At 36.2% G+C, this 13,890-nt stretch overlaps 2 protein-coding genes across 2 annotated transcripts; one reads left to right on the top strand and one right to left on the bottom strand.

The window, feature by feature from the left end:
* Positions 1–629: 629 nt before the first annotated feature.
* On the bottom strand, positions 630–1,950 carry LOC130728076 (RING-H2 finger protein ATL74-like). Its single transcript, XM_057579415.1, has one exon. It carries the CDS (start codon positions 1,371–1,373, stop codon positions 783–785), a length of 591 nt encoding a protein of 196 aa, XP_057435398.1. The 5' UTR covers positions 1,374–1,950; the 3' UTR covers positions 630–782.
* An 8,149-nt stretch (positions 1,951–10,099) lies between these two features.
* Positions 10,100–12,107, top strand: LOC130732271 (probable inorganic phosphate transporter 1-7). The gene has a single exon (XM_057584357.1). The coding sequence runs from the start codon at positions 10,300–10,302 to the stop codon at positions 11,854–11,856; it is 1,557 nt and encodes a 518-aa protein (XP_057440340.1). The 5' UTR covers positions 10,100–10,299; the 3' UTR covers positions 11,857–12,107.
* Positions 12,108–13,890: the final 1,783 nt, after the last annotated feature.

Genomic DNA, 13,890 nt, shown 5'->3' with positions numbered 1-13,890 from the left:
TTCACGAGGTACACGTATAGAATAGAAAGACACGTGTAGGACGAAGCTATGTTCAGAAGACACTTGTAATAGTTGTATTAATTGACCGTTAGAAATCAGTTACATTTTAAGTCTATAAATAGCAGGTTTGTAGAAAGAATAGGGGTTCACAATCTTTACTCGAAAACTCTCAAGTGCTTACAACCGATCACAATGATTACAAGCCAAGTTAGAGTGAAAAAGTAGGGATTCGTGTAACACTTTGCATCTTATATTTCATTATTATTATTCAGATTCAGAAAGTTCATTTATGTTTTTATCATTTAAGTCGAATTTATTCGTTTTGTTTCTAATTTGTTATTAAATTTCTTTAGTTTTGAGTGACTAAATTTAATTTATTTTCACCAAAGAACCCAAGAGGACTCGAATCCAGTCCCAGATTGATCTTTGGATTCTTTATTTGTGTTTACCAAAATTTGGTGTAAACACTAGTAATAAATTTGTAAAAAAAATGATTTACTTTACTAGATTACCCTTATTTACTTTCCTATGATTTTCTCTCTCCAAGTTAATACTTCTAAAGTTTATCATCTCTTTCATATTAAATATGAGGGTGAACTTGAAAAAAATTATTTAATGCTTCATAGATATTAGAAAGTGACTTATATTTTGTAACAAATTTTTTTCAAAAAATGTGACTTATAATAAGGAACGGAGTGAGTAACAAATCACCATACTAACATTAAATTTCTCAACTACCCTTCACAAAAAAACTCATCCTACCTAGCACCACAATTCTTCTTTCAACTTGCCTGCGCGACGGTCACCACAACATCACTCCTCTCGCCGGACCCATTTCCCGGCGACCCTTCCACGGCGGCGACGGCAGAAGCAGAAGCGGTCGACCCGTGTTGCTGTTGCTGTCGCTTCCCGAGCAGTAGCGAGTGGCGGCAATTGGGGCACGAAGAATGCGACACCAACCACGTGTCTATACACCTCACGTGAAACCCGTGATTGCAGTTCGGCAACATTCGGAGCTTATCACCCTTCTCGAACTCCCCTAGGCAAATGGGGCACTCTGTCGCCGGAATCTCCTCGCCGCTGCTGCCGGATCCGTACACCGCCACCGGGATCTGCTTCAGGTCACGCTTCTTCAGCCCCCTCGCCGCCGCCGTCGTCGTATCCCTGCGGGAGAATCTCCGCGTCAATCGCGTCAAGCAACTCGCGATTGTGTTCAGCCCAAACACGCAAATCAATGCGCACAGTATCACTGCCAGGACCACCACCATTTTGGTGTCGAAATTCGCGTTGTTGAAGATCGAATTCTGGGTCTTGTTCCCGTGCGACGGCGACGGTGGCATGCTCAGCTCCTTTTCGAGAAAACGCCGCTGCATGGTTCCGGCTGAAGAAATTGGGTGATTCTTGATGGGGTTTTGTGGGTGTGAAATGGGTTTTTTTTTGTGGGTAGCTATGGAGTTGTTTTCTGTTTTCTTGGGTTCTTGTAGTTGATTTTGTTGATTGTAGTGGAGATAGATTCAGTGTAGTGAAGGACACTTAACAAGGTGAGCAAGTGAGAGAGAGAGAGGGGTATCTCTCTTTCCCCTTTTTGCCCTCTTACTTTTTTGGGTGAATTTGATGAGGAAGATAAAAGGGTGCAAATTTGGATTTGGGGTTTGTTGTTGTTATTCAAAACTTAGGGACAGTTCTGGTACTTGAAATAGTTAGTTTCTTCCACCTAAAAAATGGTTCTCTATGGTTGGTGCATTAACAAAATGGAGCTATAATGCCAAAGGAGGATCAAGATTAGGGAAAGGGTAAAGAACATTTCACCTGGGCTTAATATCACAGGTAAAGACAATGAATGCTGTTGTGTTTTTAGTCACAGGGGAAGTGAACCTGGGAGAATAATGATAAAAGTTCCTTTCAGTTTTTGTTCACGAGATTGAGAGGGTGAGATCGGTGGTGGCATAAAGCCTTGAAGGGCAATTTATAGCAAGTGGGGTTGTTCAGTTGTTGGCCTTAAAGGGATAAAGTTCAAGCTTGGGCCCATGATGAGGTATACTCTGCCTAGAGACAACCTGAAGATGTAAAATGAAAATGGACAAAAGTTGGATCAACTTCTTTACCTCAATTCACTTTCAAAAAAAAAACTTCTTTACCTCAATTTGATATTAATTTTTCAAAATTACTCAACCCAATTAATTGGAGAATTAGAAGGGAGATCTAGGGAGTCCGATTAATGTGGCATATTAATAGTAGTATTGAATAATTAAATAAGAGCATTTTTCTTAAAAAAAGTAATTAATATGGTGGATTCAAGTTGATTCCGGTACAAAATTACTAAACTAACCTTAAATTTTTACCCTTATTAACCGTGATTTTAAAGAATTTTTTTGTTTATATATATGTTCACTTAGAATTTCTAAAGAGCCGGTAGGAGTTGGAGACATATGGGTTGAGTAGGGGGAGGTCAGGGATCGATTCCAGATGAATGCAATTTATCTTTCTGATGTACCAAAAAAGAATTTCAAAAGAGCATTAATTAATGTTTTTCCAATTACTCACTTTATTCCTTAATTGTCATTTTAGATTGTGATACATGTATTAAGGAATGTCATTTAATGTTCTTGTTTTATTAAAATAACTATCTAACTCCCCATTTCAAAAGAAAACTATCTAACTCCCTAATATATTATTTATCTCTTATTAACTGTAACATTTCAATGTTTTTACCACCATTAAATTAAGGGGTTGTTTAAATGACCCATGAGAAAGTTTGGGTTAAATAACTCATCATCCAATCACATTTAAGATAAATGAGTTCTACCAACTCATCTACAATTCCTCCCCACCCGTTAGATATGAATCCCTCATCTGTCATGCTGCCTCAACATCCGAATCTAATTTAAAGGGAAATAAATCTAGGGAATAGAAACTCCGTCAAGACCCTTGGCCTTACATCAAAGAAATAAGAATTTATTGCAACAAACCTCTCCTCGTCCGGTGAAAAAGCATAACTCGAGAGGTAATTTTGGATTCCCAACCAAGACATGTCTCCATGGTATTGACGAAAGCATTGGCCCAAACCCCTTCACCTCCCCCGCTTGCACACCAAAACCCCGCGAGCCATCAACCTCTTCAAAGAATCTAAGTCGTAAACACCCAAGTGAGGAACTCGTTCTTTTTGCCATTAATGATATGAAGAAGGAGGACTTGACATCCTTGTTACTTTTTTTGATATTTTATCTAGGACTAAAATTATTAAATTAATCTAATACAACTTGTATGCATCCTCGATCATAGGTAATATTTTTAAATTTGCTTAGAATTTCTTTTTTTGAAAGGCCAAAATAAATATATGGGGAGTACAAGGGGTGGCCCAAACCAATACAAGCTTAGAATGCTAGTGAGGTTGGTAAAAAATCCATCGGTAATCCCTTTGATTTTACTGTTCTTCTATGGTTTGGCAAATAAGGCAAGGTGTGAACCAATATGTAAGTAAAATGAATGTGTCTTTCAGTATTGAGTAGTGGAAATTTCGCTGCCGCTGTCTCATTTGGCCGTGTTTCACTTTTGACATCAGAATTGGGGCTTTGGCAGGTAAGAATCAAGATGGATAGAAAAGATACAAAAAGAAATTATAAACCTAGAAAAAGGAGAGCACAACCTTCAACATATCTCTATTTTACCTTCCTTTCTACCCTTCACTCTCTGCAGGAGGCAGCTCATACATATATTCTGTTGCACCTTTTGATGTGAGGAGACTATTCAGTAAATTGATATTAGGGTTAAATAAGTTTTTCGTCCCCGAACTATAGCGAGTTTTTGGTTTCCGTCCCTCAATTAAAATTTTGATGGTTTCCATCCCTTAACTTAGTAAACCGTTTGATTTTCATCCTTTGACCATGTTGACCGCTGATGTGTTTTGCCAACGTGTAGGTGACTGTTGACGTGTCAGTTAGTTAGCAAGTTTTACCGGTTTTTTCTTTTTCTTTTTTAATTACACGAAGGAAATTACTAATTTCTTTTTTTTTCCCCATATTTCCTTTATTTTTATACCCCAGTTCAATTTGGAAAAGTCCTTCAAAAAATCATAAACAATCAAGGGACGAAGCAAGCACTCCCAGGAGATGGAAACCAGCAAGAAAATCAAACACTAATAGGGATGAAATTCAATCATCTCTCATCATCTTCAACCTCCATCAACTTGTTCCATCTTCAACCCCTAAACACAAAAATCCAGAAATTTATCCTCATCTTCATCTCTCTTCTTCTTCATTCATCTTCAAATCACCAACCTAATCTTACTCAAAACCTAAATACCAAACTAAATTAAAATCCCTTTACCCTCAATAACCCCAAAACCCAAATTAAAATCCCTAAATCCCTAAAATTAAAATTCCCTTCCTCTTTTCCCCTACCACAAAACCATGACCTTTGCTCTCTTCCAAAACCAGCGCAGCCAACCAGCCACCCTTGCCTCACACACAACATGAACTTCTCTTCCAACCACCATAACGAGAACCGCCACCTCTAAACCCTCACCACAAGAGAGCACCTCGACAGAGAGTGAGATCGATAGAAGATCGAAGCTTGGAAGAGCAAGGATGCGGCGGCTCTTAACAGAGGTCTATGGTGAGTTCGCGAAAGTTGCTGCAGTGGGGGTTTGCGATTTGTTTAAGGGGAAGGATTTCAAGCTTTGTGGCTTACGCTGAATGAGGGGTTTTGTCTCGGCGGCGAGCGGCTAGCAATTTTCCGACGAGGCCTCCTATCCTCTTCTTGTTCTCCCTCTCCTTCGACGTCGGTAACCTCCCCGTCGATCCACCGCCAGCCATTGTTCCGGTGAAGCCTCCTGTCCTCTCGTCTACACAGATCTAACCACCATACCAAGCAAAACATGAGTTATATTACATCGGTTGAAAATGGGGCATAACCCAGATCTGCTCTGTTTGTGTTCGCCTACATGCTTTCGAACTGTCAACGCTCTACTTCGTCGTCTCCCTCTTTCTCTCTTCTGCTTCGTCTCCCCTTATCTTTCTCTCTGAAGTCACGATGGAAGAACACCCTAGAATGATTTGGGGGAAAAAAAAATTTATTCAAGGGGAAAGAAATATGGGTTGTCCAAGAAATATCTCAGGTGGAATTAAAAAAATAGAAATGATAAAATTATCCCAGGTGTCATTAAAAATATATGAAAATCGGAAAAAAATTACCACGTCACCGTTTACCTACACGCTGGCAGCACACATCATCGGTCATAATGGTCAAAGGACGAAAATCAAACGGTTTACTAAGTTAAAGGATGGAAACCATCAAAATATTAATTGAGGGACTAAAACCAAAAACTTGTTATAGTTCAGGGACGAAAAACTTATTTATCCCTTGATATTATGTGACACCATTCGAGAAAGAACATGAAATCTACACGTACCCATCATTAATTGTTAATTAAACCATGAAATGCTTCGATGACGGGGGAAAAATTGCATTTACATGCACTTAGATAGTTTGATAACAACTTACTTTGGCAATCCTTTTTCGTGCTCCCGAATGATAATAACACCGAATGAGATTGCTTAACTTGTCACAAGTATAAATGGACGATCTTAAACTAATACTCACACCATTTCAATTTATAAATTATTTTTACATACTTCTTTAAGACTTGAGGCGCGGTATATACCTCTGTATAATTTGGAGGAAGCAGCCGTTCTTCAACTCCTCTTGATTGAAAGGTCTCGCTCGCTGCACCATTTCCCTCGAGGTTGCAATGCGATGACGAATAAGCTTGTTAATTTTGTTCAGAATTAACATAGATATCACTTGGGTCTTGGGGTAGGATATGCCCTCCCCCTATTGTAATTTCTTTTTTAGCTTCCAATAGACGTTTTGGTTAGGGTTAATTGTTCTTGCTTCCTGTTTCAGATTTTCTTTTCTTTTCTTAGCAACAAAAAATAATTGTAAAAAATTTAGAGTCTGTTTGATTATAATTCTTGAAAACTATTTTCTATTTTTTAAAATTGAAAAATTGTTTGTTTTCAAAAATGGTTTTCGAAAACAATTCCCAATTCAATTTTTAAAACTAAAATACCATAACAACAAAACAATGTTTTCTATTTTAGTTTTTAATTTTCATATTACAATTTTTTAATGTTGTAAATCATCTAATCAAACAGTTTTTAAATACAGTTTTCTTAAATTGACCAGGAATTTAATAACTTTTCAAAATCAAAAAATCTCTTTCATATTAAACATGAGGCTTGGTCGAAATTGCGAGAAAAATTTTACATGCAAAAAAAATATTAAATATTAGGGTAACTTTGAAAAAACATTAAATACACAATTGATATAATAATTAAAGTGACATGAGATACATTTTGATATAAAAAATCTTAAAAAGTGATTTATAAATAAGGACAGAAAGAGTAATATTTAAGAAAGTTTCAGAAACTTTAAATACTAGTCTCTATGAAATTCTAGGATGTCACTATTAGCATACTTGTTGATTTTTGAGTTTATTTATAGACTTTAAATAGTTGTATTTCCAATCTTGAAAAAAGGTTTATTATAAGTTTAAATAAAATGATCTGTAGATATTTGCATATAGTACAGACACGCAATACATATTCAGATTGAGAAAGGAAATAAAGAGAAAAAAAACAATGATGTGCTAAATGTAAGAAGAGAGGTATAAAGAAAAATTAGATGCCTATTACTGGCAACACTAATTATATGTATACGTATAATTACCGAATTTACACACATGGTATATGGAGCCAGTCTTAGTGGCGGATCCAGGACCCGGGGTCAGGGGGTTCAAATTTTTCAAATAAACACATCGGTAAAAATATAATTAAAAACAATTTTAATATGTTTATACATAAAAAATTATATAAGTCATACTTGTTCTCTACGTGATTTTATATTCTGAAATCGTTGAACAATAAACTCAGAGTCAATGTTATTGAATACATCATTCTCAATTGTGTGTGAGAGAGAGAGTGAGAGGAGTAAATGAGTGTGGGTCTTTGATGCAAATAGGTGCAAGACTTAGTCTACTTTATAATTTAAAATTTTCAGAGGGTTTAAAAAAAATATAAAGGGGTAAAAAAATATATAAGGGGTAAGTGCAATTTTTTTTTTGAGGGGGTTCATCGTTCAGATAAACCCCCTCAATACAAGCCGGATCCGCCACTGGCTAGTCCTGCTTAGCCCTATGCAGGACTTAGAAATAAAATTACATAGTTGATTAGGAAATAAATGCTAATTTAATTATGTGCATAATTACAGATAAATTAATAAATAATATTGGTAAATAAGTAACTAATATTTCCCTATTCTATCATTTTCTTCTTATATATTCCATCAATAATTTTTTTCACTCAACACATAGAATGTACAAATAATTTTCTTATGACGAAACGTCACACACGTCAGGCAGTTATGCAAAACGACCAAGTGTACATGTCGGATGAGGGCATGAGGCAATGAGTGGATATCCTCAAAATCGAACTATCAAAATTCATATATTCTGCTAATTAATTAAGCCAATTATATTGTTTCCCACCACATCAAAAAATATAATTGTAATTAAATTAAAATAAATGAAGAATATAACTATTCATCCCACATGACATACAATAATTGAATGATAGTGTAAAACTATTTTACACTGACACACGTCCATTAAAGTCTTAGTTTTGGTACTTACATTTTCATTTTATTAGTATGAGTCCTTTAGTGCAAAAATATAAGTGGTTATAGTCTCTATTATTAACATCTGTTACAAAAGAAAAAAATAGTCTATTTACGTGATTCCTTCCTAAGTGGATTCCACTAGCCTATTTTATTTTATTTCAAAAGAAAAAAAGGAAAATAAAGATTTTCTTTTTGGGCCGTAGCCCATGCCATGCTTCATTTTAAGGGTTTTAAACCCTTATTTTCTTTGACAAAAAAAAAATCCTTATTTTGAAGTGAATCAGCCCAATCAGCCCAGCACAGTGAGAATCCTAGAGTTCTTGATAGATTTGGGTGATATATGGTTTGTACTCCATTTCGATTTAAATTTTAGTATGTGTTTCCTGATAAAAAAAAACTTAACCGTGTTTCCTGATATCAAGTTCGTTATTTTAACATATTTTATTTGAGTTTTTCCTTCTCTCTATTGTTTGGGGTAGTGCTCTTTTGTCCGGTTAATGTTACTGTGTCTGTTTCCTATTTAATTTTCTCCTTCACGATGATAATTTTGATGTCTTTAGGAAGACATTATTTTTTATCCATTATTTTTCTAATGTGGCCATTTTACGGCTTGTGCTCGTGGTTTTTTATTCTCTAAAATTGAGGGAAGTTTTTCCATGTAAACAAATTTTATGTGCCCCTATTTTGCGTTTTATTGTTGTCCGGTCTCTATTGGCTTTGTTGCAAGTTTCTGCGTTCAATTCTTACAAGTGAAGATGAGTTTTTGTGCTCCTAATTTTTTGCGTCACTCTAGTACCAACAAGTGGCATCAATGCTTAGGCTCTTTTTTGCGTGAACAATGGACGCCAACCCAAGCCAAATGATGACTTTGAATGACACAAACTATTCCCTTAGAAAGAAAAATGGAAAACCTGCTTTATGTGAAGAACTACTATCAGCATGTGTTTGTTGAAGAGAAGCCCGCAGATAAAGCAGTTGAAACTTGGAATCTCTTACATAGACAAGTGTGTGGACACATGTGTCAGTGGATCGACGACATTATATTGAACCACACTAGTGATGAGACAAATGCTCGTAAGCAACTTCAAGAGTTATATGCGAAGAAGACAGGCAACAACAGGATGTTTATCATCAAGCAGATGATGAGTTTGAAATATCAAGATGAGACTCCTCTGGCATCATCTGAATAATTTCCAGGATATTATCAATCAAGTGTTCGCCGTGGGAGTTAATTAGATGAAAAAGTTCAAGATTTATTGCTTCTTGGTTCCTTACCAAATATATGAGAAACTTAAAAAACCTCAATGTCTAATTCTGCTCTAGATGGTGTATGTCATTGGACCTTGCTAAGAGCTGTGATTTGAATGTAGAGATGAGGAGAAGATCGCAGAGTTTCTATTTACAGTCAGAGGCTTTGTTTACTAAGTTAAGGGGGAGAAGCAATCAAAGCAGGGACAATTCCAGAAGCATGTATAAAAAAAATTTAATGCAATCATTGTGGAGCGTAAAAAATGCACATACTCATCTACCATGTGCTTTAATTCATTTTTTATTAGAACAATTGAGTGCGGAAATGAATAAACTAGACCGACTATTTGGTCATTGCAACTCTGATACCATGTCATGAAACTAATTATCCAAAAAATTTAAATTATCCGATAAATGCTAAGAATGGTTTTATACTTAGGAGATTATTAAAAGTTTTTAGTGGAGGATGTTGGACATAGTCTTCAAAATGTTATTTAAAAATAATCAGGAATGATTATTGAATCAAAACTTTCATTTGAGACACCACTCACAAGATGAGCAAACTAGTTTAGAACATGACCATAAATTTTTTTACATGTGTGGTAATTTAATAATTTTACAATTATAACACTTATAGATTTCATACATAAATAGTGGTTTATAAAATCAATTAAATTGGAGTTTTCATTTGTTGAAGACCTCTAAAATGTATGATGTGTCAAGCTTACAAGATAAATTAAAAGATTACCGAACGGAGAACTCGAGCATGTATTTTTTTAGTACATTAGAAAATTAAATAACACGAGAAAATATAAGGTTAATACATCCCTAGCCAAAATGGGAGCCAGCGAAAGAGGTGGGGCCACTAGACCGGAAGGAGAACACTGAAGATTAACTCCAATACCAATAAGGCAGTTTGCTACTTCGTTAGCTTCTCTAGAGATGTGCAGAATCTCGACGCTCCTACTACGATCCAAGAGATGCCGAAGCTCAATTTAGAAGCTAGCTCATGTGATTCTCATTTTATGTTTTTTGTTGTAATAAATGCAATGTAACTAATTTTCCATTTTCATTTTTCGTTTATATAAATTTTAGGTTATTTAAATTCTTTCTTCTTCTTTTAAGTTAATAGAAATGCCAATTAAGAACATATGGATATGGGCATATGCGTGACAGAGTCGGATTTTGACTGCGCGAATAGAGGCCGCAACAGAAGGGGTATATGCTGTTATGTTCTCTCAAATTTCCCTATAAATCCTCCCCACTCTTATCACTCTTTCTCACATCACATCACATAACACCCCATTCGCCATTCCCCTTTTCTCTCACTGAATTGCAGGAATTCAACACAAGGAAACTTGCAATTTTTGCAACATGGCGAAAGAACAAATCCAGGTGCTAAATGCACTCGATGTGGCCAAAACACAATGGTACCATTTCACTGCAATTATAGTTGCTGGAATGGGCTTCTTCACTGATGCATATGATCTATTCTGCATATCCCTTGTCACCAAGTTGCTAGGCCGCATTTACTACCACGTTGATGGCGCGGCGAAGCCCGGAACATTGCCTCCCAATGTATCAGCAGCTGTAAATGGCGTAGCTTTCTGTGGTACACTTTCAGGACAGCTTTTCTTTGGCTGGCTTGGTGACAAAATGGGAAGAAAAAAAGTCTATGGCATGACCCTAATGGTGATGGTGATATGTTCTATTGGTTCTGGCCTTTCATTTGGAAATAGTCCAAAATCTGTGATGGCAACACTTTGCTTCTTCCGCTTCTGGCTTGGATTTGGAGTTGGTGGAGACTACCCTCTTTCTGCTACCATAATGTCTGAGTATTCTAATAAGAAGACTCGCGGAGCCTTCATCGCCGCGGTCTTTGCAATGCAGGGTTTTGGAATTCTGGCAGGTGGTATATTTGCTATTATAATTGCTACTGCATTCAAGGCTAAGTTTGATGCTCCGCCTTATGAGGTTGATCCCGTCGGTTCGACCGTTTTGGAAGCGGACTATATTTGGAGGATAATTGTCATGGTTGGAGCATTGCCAGCTGCATTGACATACTATTGGAGGATGAAGATGCCGGAAACCGCTCGCTATACTGCTCTAGTTGCGAAGAACACAGAACAGGCTGCAAAGGATATGTCTAAGGTTCTTCAGGTTGAGATTGAAGCTGAGCCGAAAAATGATCAAGCACAGGCCAAAGCATTTGGCTTGTTCTCAAAGGAGTTTCTCCGCCGCCACGGGATGCATCTTCTCGGCACAACAAGCACATGGTTCTTGCTTGATATTGCATTTTACAGCCAGAATCTCTTCCAGAAAGACATCTTCAGCGCAATTGGTTGGATCCCTCCAGCAAAAACCATGAATGCCATTGAGGAAGTTTACAGAATTGCAAGAGCTCAGACGCTTATTGCTCTCTGCAGTACTGTTCCTGGCTACTGGTTTACAGTGGCTTTTATAGACAGGATTGGAAGATTTCGTATTCAATTGATGGGGTTCTTCTTCATGACAGTCTTCATGTTTGCTCTTGCCATTCCTTATGACCACTGGACTCATAAGGAGAACAGAATAGGTTTCGTGGTGATGTATTCCCTGACTTTCTTCTTCGCGAATTTCGGGCCTAATGCCACCACATTCGTCGTGCCGGCCGAGATTTTCCCGGCTAGATTCCGGTCCACTTGCCACGGAATTTCGTCCGCAGCCGGGAAGCTCGGGGCTATAGTCGGAGCATTCGGGTTCTTGTACCTGGCACAGAACAAGGACAAGAGCAAAGCAGATGCAGGGTACCCTGCAGGTATTGGAGTGAAGAATTCACTGCTTATGTTGGGCATGGTCAACATTTTAGGATTCTTTTGTACTTTCTTGGTGCCTGAGGGAAAGGGAAAATCTTTGGAGGAAATGTCAGGTGAGAATGAAGAGGAAGGTTGAAATGGAAGGAAGAGTCAGAGTCACATTCTTGCAGCACCACAACTGTTCCATTGGTTTAGGTCTTGTTTAATTGCAATAAAGCACTACCTTCAAAGGAAAAGCACAAATTTTTACCCGGATATCATGTTAGAGTAAATGAGGAGCTGTTTGTTTTGTTCTACTATGAGTGTTCCATTATTCGAGTGTAGAGAAGAACTTTCAATTTTCAAATTCAATAACCCTTTTGTGCTTAAAAGAAAAGAAAAAAAAGAAATTCAATGTCACAGGAGACAGAAATCAACAATGGAACTGAGGCACATAGTATACATAGTAGTATACAAGATTTTATTATATAATTATTATTGAAATGCAAATCATAATCATAGTATAAGCCTATAAGGTTCAATCCCCTATCGAGGATCGAGACAACTGGGGAGATTAAATCATCTTCTTTATTCTTTCTTTGCTAGTTATTGCCACAACATGATGTACTGACTCAACAAGGGGTAAATAAATACCCTCAAGTAATTCCAGCTGCTCACTTAACCCTGCAATGCAAAACAAACTTAATTTCAGGTTTATAAATTCATCATGATTTGAAAGTTCATTATGTTTTAAAACAAAGATAATTTTATAACAATAAATAAACAGTCAACAGCATCTTCATTTAATTTCATCTTTTAAAATTATTAATCTCATGTCCTTAAGGTTTATAATGACTTCACTCATGTCTTTTTGAATTGATATGTCAAAATTTCATTACTGAGGCATGAGATTGATATACCATTTGGGCCAAAGATTACCAAAAATGATTAAGATCATATGTTCCCATTTGATGTCTCAAACCTCATCCCACATAGTCATCAATTTAAAAAATATATAGCTATGATATAGCTAGTTAGTGACTTTAAAATGACATATTACAAGTTTTAGTAATGATAAACTGAGCTCGTGTTTTTGAGCCGCAGATTAACGTACGAGTTTAGTGACGTATAAGAATCAGACTATTTTATTCCGCTAAACGGGTAATGTAAAAACAAAACATTTTTAAGAGTGGTTTTAAACCTCCACTGATAAAATTTCAAACTTTTGTGGCCGTTTCTGTTGCACAAATGTGCCATGATTGGGTTTTTTTAAAAAAAAAAAAAATAGAAATATGCTCTCTATGTCCAAAGTATGTTGCTATGTGGATCTAAATTATTGTACAGTTTTATTAGTGAGAGAAGAAATGACCGACACCAATTTTAAAGAGAGGATTTCCAATCTATCAAATATATAACTATCTATATATATTAGTAAAGCTCACTTGAGCTAAGTATTAAATACAAATACACATAACACATGAGATTCTACTAAGGAAAAAAATGATGTTTTAATGAGAGAAGCAATAACAACTTTGTAACTGAATAAAAATTATAACCCACTGCAAACACATTAAATATATTCAATAGTATAACATTGATTAACCGGGCAGTTTCTATGGATGGGCAAAATGTATTGCCTACATGTGTTTGAAGGCACAAAGTGGATACTAACTAAAAGGAAGCTTGACAGATAACTTTAAATGAGCAATGTGTTAATGACTAATTTAATATCAATTTTCAGTTGCACATTTCCTTGAAGATCCCACGAACTTTCTTTCCACCAATTCATTTTCAGTTACACATTGCCTTGAAGACCACACAAGCTTGCTTTCCACCTATTCATGTTGAAATTTTTTCAGTTACACATTGTCTTGAAGAAATGCCTATTCACCTAGCAGTTTCTCCCTGCAAGCAAATTAAATTCATGACTTTTCATTTTTTCTTATGATTTAGTCATTATCCTTCACGATGTAAAACCAAACTTATAAAAAATAAATGTAAGACTATAGATACAGGGGATTCATTACTGCATAAAGCATCAACAACTCACCACTCATGATATCAATAATTGCCACAGAGAATAGAATAGACTCATAACAAACCATGACAGATTTCGTAACTGATTATACAGAAACTAAATAAAATTGTCAGTGTCCAAAATTTATTCAGTTACCTACATTAAATAAATAAA

Source organism: Lotus japonicus, chromosome 1 (genome assembly GCF_012489685.1).
Source record: "Lotus japonicus ecotype B-129 chromosome 1, LjGifu_v1.2".
In the NCBI taxonomy this organism is placed as follows: domain Eukaryota; kingdom Viridiplantae; phylum Streptophyta; class Magnoliopsida; order Fabales; family Fabaceae; genus Lotus; species Lotus japonicus.
Note: the sequence above shows the minus strand (reverse complement) of the source record. Positions and strands in the feature narration are given on the sequence as shown.

What these genes read in the sequence shown, in the direction of transcription:
- LOC130732271 (XM_057584357.1), top strand. Translation starts at nt 10,300, where the DNA reads ATGGCGAAAGAACAAATCCAGGTGCTAAATGCACTCGATGTGGCCAAA.
- LOC130728076 (XM_057579415.1), bottom strand. Translation starts at nt 1,373, where the DNA reads ATGCAGCGGCGTTTTCTCGAAAAGGAGCTGAGCATGCCACCGTCGCCG.